General features: G+C 36.8%; 1 protein-coding gene across 1 annotated transcript in view; it reads left to right on the top strand.

Annotated features, from left to right (window-relative positions):
• LOC103212359 (zinc finger protein 260-like) overlaps positions 1-9,872 on the top strand; it is a 49,153-nt gene extending 39,281 nt beyond the window's left edge. Inside the window, exons 4-7 of the mRNA XM_042783342.1 lie at positions 202-328; positions 598-693; positions 8,017-9,120; positions 9,205-9,872. Coding sequence (XP_042639276.1) covers positions 202-328; positions 598-693; positions 8,017-9,120; positions 9,205-9,872 — 1,995 coding nt within the window. The remainder of the gene's footprint in view (positions 1-201; positions 329-597; positions 694-8,016; positions 9,121-9,204) is intronic.
• The last annotated feature ends 304 nt before the right edge of the window (positions 9,873-10,176 follow it).

Genomic DNA, 10,176 nt, shown 5'->3' with positions numbered 1-10,176 from the left:
CATTGTAAATTTTGGTCAATGACATGAGACAAAGTATATGTGAACTGCTGTATGAAAAGTGAATTTACTCTGTAAATCTTCACCCAAATCCTAATAATAAAAAAAAAAAAAGAGTAAACATGGTAAGAATTAGATCCAAAATATGTTTTCTATGACACTTTTTCTAAACTCTTCAGACTGACCAGAAATTTTCTTTTATAGGTGTCAGTATCATTTAAGGATGTGGCTGTGGAGCTCACCCAGGAGGACTGGCAGCACATGAGTCCTACTCAGAAGACCCTGTTCAGAGATGTGATGCTGGAAAACTACAACCACCTTCTCTCAGTGGGTTAGCAGACTCCCATTAGAGTGCATTTCTTTTTCTTTCCATTTAAATTATCAAAATAAGTGAACTTTTTATAGAAGTTAATATTAATCAGTCTTTTGATCTAGGGGTCTAAGGTAAGGTTTTGAGCAACCATTTTGAGCAATAGAAACAATAATTTTGTTTTCATCTTCCCATTGAAAAGTTCAGAAGAACACCTTCATTTGCTTTTCCTGAATCTTGCTTCCTCTGCCTTCATTTGGTCTAAACTCTCAGTTTTTCCCCATTTTCAGGGTATTGCATTACCAAACCAGAGATGATCTTCAAGTTGGAACAAGGAAGAGAGCCCTGGTCCTTAGACGAAGCATTCCCAAACCATAGCTACCTGGGTGAGTTTCTGAACACTGGCAGAAAGAATCCTGGGATAGTTCAACTTTAGGGTTAAACATCTTTGAAAAAATTTTTAGATACTTTTTAAGAGGCCTAATACCTTTGTGAGATGTCTGCTGGCATAGTGGATAAGGTACTTGACTGCTAACCGGAAGGTCAGTGGTTCAAATCCACCAGCTGCTCCACAGAAGGCTGAGCAATCTACTTCCATAAAGATTTACAGTCCCAGAAACCCAATGGGGTCAAAACTTACTGCCATCGAGTCAATTCTATCTCATAGTGACCCCCATAGGGTTTCCAAGGCTGTAAATCTTTACAGAAGCAGACTACTTCATCTTTATTCCATGGAGTGGCTGGTGGGTTCAAACAGCTGACCTTTTGCTTAGCAGCCAAATGCCTTAACAACTGTAACACCAGAGATCCTTTTAGAAAAGATATAGCCAATAAATAAAAGAAGGAGATGTTGTAACATAGAGGAAGGAAAGTAAGCGTGATGAAATTTTTCATCTTGAAAAGCTGATGTATCAAAAATAATTTTTAAATCTGAGAAATCAAGTAATAGAGTTATAAGTGTATTTAATACTTCAAAAATCCAAAATAACAATTATGAAGTCAACACAAATTGTGGTTGGAGAAGGGGAAAGTAGAGAAGCAGCATACTAATTGCATAATTACTTATAGGAAGAAATGTCTGGATATTGCTAAAACTAATAGACAATTTCATAAATTTCAAAAAGGTGTAGTTTTAAATAGAATTCCTAGAGCAAAAATAAAAACACACTAAAATATATTTTATGAACCCCTACAAACAGAATAATAAAAAAATTGACAATTTTCATAAGCATGTATGGTTATCAAAAATATAAGTGATTGAATGAATTAAATAGATCCCTATATAAGTAAATTAGATTGCAATTGAAAAATTTTGAAGTTGTTAAGTCAATGTAAATGAAGTCATGCAGAGTTTTATGATCTCCTTATCCTTGAAGTTTGAAGTTGGGGAATAAAAGCATTAAATGAAAGAAGGCACTTGAGCTAAAAAGCACTATTTACAGTGAACCTATAAGCATTTTGTGGAGTAGTGCCCAAGGCATTTGACTGCTAACCAGAAGATTGGTGGTTCAAACCCACCAGCCACTCCATGGAAGGAGGACTGGGCAGTCTACTTCCTTAAAGGTTTATCACCTCAGAAACCCAGAGGGGATTACTATGAGTCAGAATTGACTTGATAGCAGTATTTGGTTTTTTGGTTTGTAAGCATTTTGATTGTCTATGCATTACACACCATAGAATTACTGTTTATAGAACAAAAAATGTTGATGCTTTAAAAAGAAGTAAAAATTAATGAAAACTAATCTGTTGACATTGAATTGATTCCAACTCATGGGAACCTCTTGTGTTACAGATAGAACTGAGTTCCTATAAGGTTTTCTTTGCTATAAGTTTTACGGAAGCATATGGCCAGGCCTTCCACGGCATGCATGCAAGTTGGCTCAAACTGCCTAGTTTTCAGTTAGTAGTCTTGCGCAAAGCATTTCAACCATTCAGGGAACTTTCATTAGAACTAGTAAATCAAAATATATCTCATCTAATCACTTGATTACCAAAAAACCTGAACCCATTACCATTGAGTTGATTTCAACTCATGCCACTCCATGTCTGACAGAGTAGAACTGCTTCATAGGGTTTCCTTATCTGCAATCTTAAAGAAGCAGAGAAGCAGATTGCCATTTCTTTTTCTTTTTTTTTTTTTTTTAAATAACTATACCACTATGTGGTATGAACTGCCAACCACTCAGTTTTTAGTTGAGTGTAAAGATTTTGTGCCACCCAGGGACCTCCAAATCTGAAAGCCCATTGCCCTTGAGTTTTTTATGATTATGAGTAAAGCTGCTATAAACTTTGGCTTACAGGATTTGGTAGAAACAAGTTTTTAATTCACCCAGGTAAGTAGCTAGGAATGGTGTTGCTAGATTGCATTGTAAGTGTATGTTTAATTTTATGAGAAATACTAAAGCTATTTTCCAAAGTAACTGAACGATTTTGCATTCTAACCATCCAACTGTATTGACAGATCAAATTATTCTGCATTCATGCCAGTACATAGTTTTGTCTTTGGTTTAGCCATTCTGATAAGCGTGTAGTGTGTAGTCTTTATGCTTTAATTTAGATTTCCCTACTGAGTAAAGACTCGGAAGGAAGGTTGGGCAATCCTACTTCTGTAGTGATACTGCCTCGGAAACCCAAGGAAGGGTCGCTATGAGTCAGGGCCGATTCGACGGCAAATAACAACAACAACTGAGTAAAGAGTTGAGCATGTTTTCATATGCTTATTTGACATCTTTGTATTTTCTTTAGTAAGCTGTCTTTTGATGTAATATTTTTTGCTCATTTTTTCTTGTTTTTTTCATGTTCATTTCTTTATTGTTGAATTTTAAGAATTCTTTTTATTTTCCATCCGAGGAGCAGATGGTGGGTTTGAACTGCCAGCTTTCTGGTTAGCATCATATGCCTTAGGCACCATGTCACCAGAGCTCTCACTTTCTGGACACAAACCTTTAATAAGAAATCATACCACCCATTTCTGTCAAGTCAGTTCTGACTCTAAGCAATCCTATATGACAGGGTACAACTACCCCATAGAGTTTCCAAGGTTGTAATCTTTATGGTAATAGACTGCCTTATCTTTCTTCAGTGGAGCAACTGGTGGTTTTGAACTACCAACCTTTAGTTATCAGGTTAGCAGTTTAACCACTGTGCCACTAGGATTCTTTTAATCAAATATAAAAATAGCAAATATTTTTTATTCTTTTTGACAGTGTCTTTTGCATGGCAGAAGTTCTAATTTTGGTACAATCCACATTTTATCAGTTTTTACCTATTTTTTTTTCCAGGCCCCCAATGTATCCCAAGGCCATAGTGTTGGGGATTCTATCCGACAAGTAATTCTGGTCATTATTGTATTTTTGTATTTTGTTCCACGTTTTTCCTCCCACTCTATCCAGAATCTCCAGTTTTGATCCTTTCCTGAGTGATTGGCATTGGTAGCTGGGCACCATCTAGTTCTTTTGGTCTCGAGGTCCATCATGTCCTAGGGCTGATTGCTTCCACATGCCCTTGGTTTTTGCACTCTTTACTTCCAACGATAGGAGATCATTAGCTGGATCTTAGGTGGCCCTTGAAAGCTTTTAAGACCCTACTCACTACTCACCAATGTTGGATGAGGAACAAGGTTTTTATGTATTTCGTTGTGCCAATTGAGTCTGCTGTCTCCCTGTGCTATGCTCCTGAGTCGGTACATCCTTTTATCAGTTTTTACCGATTTTTTTTCATGAACTGCTTTTTTGTTTGTTTTCCAAAAGTTGATAAAGCCAGTGTAAAGCAAAATTCTTCCTATGTTTATGCTCCATTTTTATATTTATTTTTGTATAATGTTAGATATGTGCCTAGGTTCTTTCCTTTTTCTTTTTCTTTTTCTTTTTTTTTTTTTTAGTAAAGACATTCAATTATTTCAAAATCATTTGTTGAAAAGACTATCTTTTGAATTGTCTTTGTGATTTTTTTCAAAAATTGGTTGCCTGTATTTGTTTTGTTCTGTTTCTATGCTCTTTATTCTTTTCATTGATGTATATGTCTCTCTTGCCAGTTCTGCACTGTCTTGATTAATACTGCTTTATATTAAATCTTGAAATCAAGTGTTGTCAGTACTCCAACTTTCTTCTTATGCCACGTAAGTTTTGGAAACTCAGATTTTCTTCTCAGTATTTACAAAACACTTGCTGGGATTTCAATTTGAATTTTATAGAATTGATAGACCAAATTAGGGATAATGCTTTTCAGCCTACACCTCTTACACATATTTTGCTCTCTATATTTTTAACATAGCTTTTTTTATGTGCTATTGTAAATTTTACCATTTATATTATTCAGATTCCTAATTATTCATTGTTGGTACATGTATACACAAGTCACTTTGAATCTTGGCCTTGTGTTTTGCAGCCAACTCTTGGAGCTTTTTTTGTAGCTGTATTTGTAATATTCTAAATAGACTTCTCCTATTCCTTTTATTCTTGGCCATTGTACTTACTTAGACTAACTGCATAATGTTGAGTATAAGTGGAAAGAGAGAACATCTTTGCTTTTTTCCTGATATTAAAGGGAAAACATTCAGTTTCTCACCATTAATTGTGATGTTAGTGGTACAGTTTTTGTAGAGTCCTTCATTAGGTTAAGTTAGTTCCCTTCCCTTTGTACTTTAGTCATAGTTTTTACATTGAATGTATGCTCAATTTTGTCAAATGCCATTCTGCATCAATTAATGTGACCATGTGGGTTTAATTCTTCATACTGTTAATTGGGTAGATTACATTCATTGCCTGTTCAGTTTTGAAACAACTGCATTCTGTGATAAACTCTAGTAGGCTGTAAATTATTACCATTTTTACAAATTACTAGGTTTGATTTGCTGATATTTTCATAAGGATTTCTGTGTTCTTTTTCATGAAGGAAACTGATCTGTAATTTCCTTTGTATTGTCATTATCTGGTTTAGGAATGGGTGTAATGCAAGCCTCAAAATACGATTTGAGAAATATCCACTCATCTTCTATTTTCTAGAAGATATTACATAGACTTGTTAGGTTTTTCTTGTTTTGTTTTTTTTTTCATGTTTGCTAGAATTCTCTAGTAAAATCACTTGAGCCAGTTTCTTTCATTTTGGAAGGCTTTTTATCTACATATTCAGATTTTTAAACAGATATAAATTTATTCTTATCATTTAAGTCCCTGGGAGATGTAAACTGTTAATGTACTCAACTGTTAAGAATAAGTATAATGATTCTAGTCCATCTAGCAGCACACTGGATGAATAGCTTGGATATTTACTTCCAAAAAATCATCCACAGTTCTTCTCTGACAGACATAGGCTTGCCATGAACCAGAGTTAACTTGACAATTTTTTTTCCTTCTTTAGTAGTTCTTATATTCTAAGATGTCAAATTAATGGGTATAGAGTTTCTTCTAATGTTTCCATATTATCCCTGTAAATCTATGTCTGCAGTTATGTACCCTGATATTAGTAATTGGTTTCTTTTCTCTTTTTCTTTGTCTTGCTCAGTCAGCCTAGTGATTTATAAATTTTTTTCATCTTTTCAAAGGACTGTTGGGCCTACTATGCATTCTTGCCCTTTCGCTTGGGTGTATGAATTTTTGTTTGTTTGTTTGTTTATGTTTTCTTCTCCCAGCTGAAATGATTTGCACCAGTGCCCTAAAGCAACACTTTTTTGTTTTCCTTTTTCCAATGCCATTTAATGATTTTTTTTCCATAGCATATCATTTAGGGAGATGGTTATGGGTTGAGTTTTGGCAGTGATTGCTTGTAAAAATGATATGGTGGGGATATCTGACCTCCTCATCTAACTTCACAAGGTGGAAGGAGATCAATATCAGCATCCCAAGGCTAAGTCCTATAAAGTGGAGGTCAGACAGACCTCCATTCTCCAACCTTTTTGCCAGTTCTGACACCAACTGTCCCTTCCACAGCACCCTCTACTCCTCTGCTAGGTTTGATAATTTGTTGCAGTGACCACACAGAACTTGAAGATACTATTCATGATTATGGAGTTTATTAGGGAAGTACTAGGTTACAATTAGGATTAATAATGACTCAGGATACAGTTCTTAGATCAAGACAACCTGTTCTCATCCATGCCAGCTTCTCCCTTGCCCTCAGGTCCTTGGCTACTTAGCCCAACCTCTGCCCTGACCAGACAAGTGTTACAAAGTTCTTTAGTTCCACCCCATTCTGCAGCAAGCCTCATTCTGAAGGAGCTTATCTCTGTTGCTCTTTGAATTGACATGTTTACTGTAACTGCCTTGCTCTGTGGGCTGGAAAGCCCAGTGCACCACCTCCTCCTGGTCTCCTGGTCTCCTGCTTCACCTGCCACCACTTGTCACCATCTTATACCATCTCCAGTGTTACAGTTCTTTCATTCTGTCTCCTAGGATTAGGAGGTTCTGAGTGTGGGCCTAGAGACAGAGATGGGGGACTTCACTACTATCAAGAAGAAAAGACAAAAGCAGAGTGCAACATTTGAATCCAAGTTCCCCGCACTTAGCCTACCAGGATGGAAAAACTAACCAATCTCCTTGTTCAGGTTCTGTGTACTTTATTTGAATGGTCCAACCACACAAGAGTGCTATGCACCTTATTTGCAGGTTGTCCAATCCCATTGGTGGGCCACACGGACCTCAGATTTGCATAGTCCTAACCACCAGCCACTCCTCAGAAGGAAGGTTGGGCAATCTACTTCCATAGTGATACTGCTTTGGCAACCCAAGGAGGGGTCGCTATGAGTCAAGGCCGACTTGATGGCACATAACAACCACAACAACACAACCAGTCATTTGGAGAACATTACAAAGATTGTGCCTAGAGGAGCCATATTAAGTAATTCACTGTTCTGCATGTAGTTATGGACCAACTCCCCTAAAGCCTATTACATTAAAAATCTGAATTACAACCAAAGTTCATAATAACAAATGGATGCTATTTTGCTACACACATCAAAACATTCCTATTACTGTGTTACATTAAAGATGTTTTAGTGTATTTGGAATTTTTTTAAAAATATTTCTTATACATAGAAATGTATACTATATACTGTATACTATATATAGTAAGACAGATATCTGAGTAACTAATATTAGATATGAACCATACCTAACTGTTGTTTTGTACAAATTCAAATTAAAAACAGACATAAAAACTGAACTCATTCATAATCTGGAGACTGCCTATATTTATGATTAAGTTTCATTTAAAAGGAGGTCCTTGTAGTGCAAATGGTTAATTTTCTCAGCTGCAAGTGGTTCGAATCTACCCAGAGTCATCTTGGAATGGAGACCTGGTGAGCTACTGTAAAGAAATCAGCCACTGAAAATCCTATGAAAGACAGTTCTGTTCTGACTTATATAAGTTGATTTTATGGCAATTGATATTTTATTTTAAAAATTGTAAAGGAATGATACAGGAGCTCTGGTAGCATAGTGTTTAAGGCACTTGACTGCTAACCAGAAGGCTGGCAGTTCAAACCCACCAGCCACTCCTCAGAAGGAAGGTTGGGCAATCTACTTTCGTAGTGATACTGCCTCAGCAACCCAAGGAGGGGTCGATGTGAGTCAGGGCCGAATTGATGGCACATAACAAAAGCAACAACAAAAGAATGATACAAGCAGGAACTAATTTTAGATTTTTGAGTTACTATAGAAAGATGCAAAAAGACTTTTATTATAAAGATTTGTTTGTTTGTTTGTTTTTAACAGTGCATCAGGAAACTCACCTAGAAGAGAAGCTCTACAAATGTGGTAAATTTGATAAGTTTTTATGTCAGTATTCAGTCCTCAGTATACATCAGCAAAATGACACAAGAAAGAAGTCCTGTGAATGTAATGAATGTAGGAAATCCTTTTGTCAGAAAACCCACCTTGTACAGCATCAGAGGACCCACTCAGGGATGAACCCCTATGACGGTAAGGAATGTCAGGAATTCTGTTGTTGGAAGTCACACTTAATTCAGCACAGTGGAACTCATATGGGAGTCAAATTCCATGAATGTAATAAATGTGGAAAAGCTTTGTCCAAGAAGTCAAACATCAGTGAGCATCTAGGAACTCATGCAAGAGAGAAACATTTTAATAAATGTAGGAAATCTTATAAGAATTCAGTTTACAAAGAGCACCAGAAAAGAGACAAAAAGAAGAGACTCTATAAATGTAAGGAATGTGGAAAAATGCTCTCCCAGAATTCATCCTTCATAGCACATCAGAAAATTCACACAGGGGAGAAACCCTACGAATGTAACAAATGTGGGAAAACCTTCTCACAGAAGGCACACCTCAGTATGCACCAGAGAATTCACACAAGGGAGAAATCCTACAAATGTAAGGAATGTGGGAGGTCTTTTTCCCAAAAGATACACCTCAGTGCACATCAGAGAATTCACACAGGAGTGAAACCCTACAAATGTAATGAGTGTGGGAGATCTTTCTCCCAGAAGATACACCTCAGTGCACATCAGAGAATTCACACAAGGGAGAAACTCTTTGAATGTAATGAATGTGGGAGATCTTTCTCCCAGAAGACACACCTCAGTACACATCAGAGAATTCATACAGGGGAGAAACCCTACAAATGTAATGAATGTGGGAGACCTTTCTCTCAGAAGAAACACCTCAGTACACATCAGAGAATCCACACAGGGGAAAAACCCTATGAATGTAAGGAATGTGGAAAAACTTTCTCCCAAAAGACGCACCTCATTGTACATCAGAGGGTTCATACTGGGGAAAAACCCTATGAATGTAAAGGATGTGGGAAAACATTTGCTGATAACTCAAGCCTCAGAGTACATCAGAGAATTCACAAAGGTGAGAGACCTTACGAATGTAATGAATGTGGGAAAACTTTCTACATGAAGGGGAATCTCATTACACATCTAAGAGTTCATACAGGGGAAAAACCCTATAAATGTGATAAATGTGAGAAATCTTTCTCCCGTAAAGACCACTTCAGGGCACATCAGAGAATTCACACAGGGGAGAAGCCCTATAAATGTAATGAGTGTGGGAAAACCTTCACCCTTAAAATACAGCTCAGTGCACATCAAAGAATTCACACAGGAGAGAAACCCTATGAGTGTAATGAATGTGGGAGATCTTTCTCCCATAAGGCAAACCTTTGCACACATCAGCGAATTCACACAGGTGAGAAACCCTATGAATGTAATGAATGTGGAAAAGCTTTTGCTCGAAATGATACTCTCATAGCACACCAGAGAATTCACACTGGAGAGAAACCCTTTGAGTGTAATGAATGTGGGAGAGGTTTCTCTGTAAAGTCATACCTCATTTCACATCAGAGAATTCACACAGGAGAGAAGCCTTATGAATGTAATGTATGTGGAAAAGCTTTTGTCCAAAATTCAAATCTCAGAGTACACCAAAGAATTCACAGAGGAGAGAAATCCTATGAATGTGGGAAAACCACGTGTCAGGAGCCAGGACTCAATGTATATCAGAAAAGTCACACATGGGAAAAACCCTCCAAATGTAATGGATGTGGGAAAACTTTTGCTGATAATTCTACCCTCAGAAATCATTCACAAATTCACATGAGATAAAACCTGTAAATTCAATAAATGTAGGAAAACTTTTGTCTAGAAGGCAGCCTTTAAAATTCATCAGAATTCACACAAGTGAACAACCTTTTTCCATGTAAGTCAGCTATTAGATACCTTCACATAAGGGAGAAACTCACATCATGTAGTTCAACAACTTAACTTGTTCACTTGTAACCATGTCCTTTTAACCTAGACACACAGCTATTCTAAAATTCTTAATCCTCAGTTCATTTGAGTATGCCCAGGTGATTGCTGGTGTGTTTTTTATGTTAATTGCAAATGCCATATCTAAGTGTAGCCCATT

This window comes from Orycteropus afer, unplaced genomic scaffold, assembly GCF_000298275.1.
Source record: "Orycteropus afer afer isolate SDZICR_OR568_19922 unplaced genomic scaffold, OryAfe1.0 scaffold00931, whole genome shotgun sequence".
Taxonomy (NCBI): Eukaryota; Metazoa; Chordata; class Mammalia; order Tubulidentata; family Orycteropodidae; genus Orycteropus; species Orycteropus afer.
The sequence above is the reverse complement of the archived record's forward strand: the minus strand, read 5'-3'. Positions and strand labels throughout refer to the sequence as shown.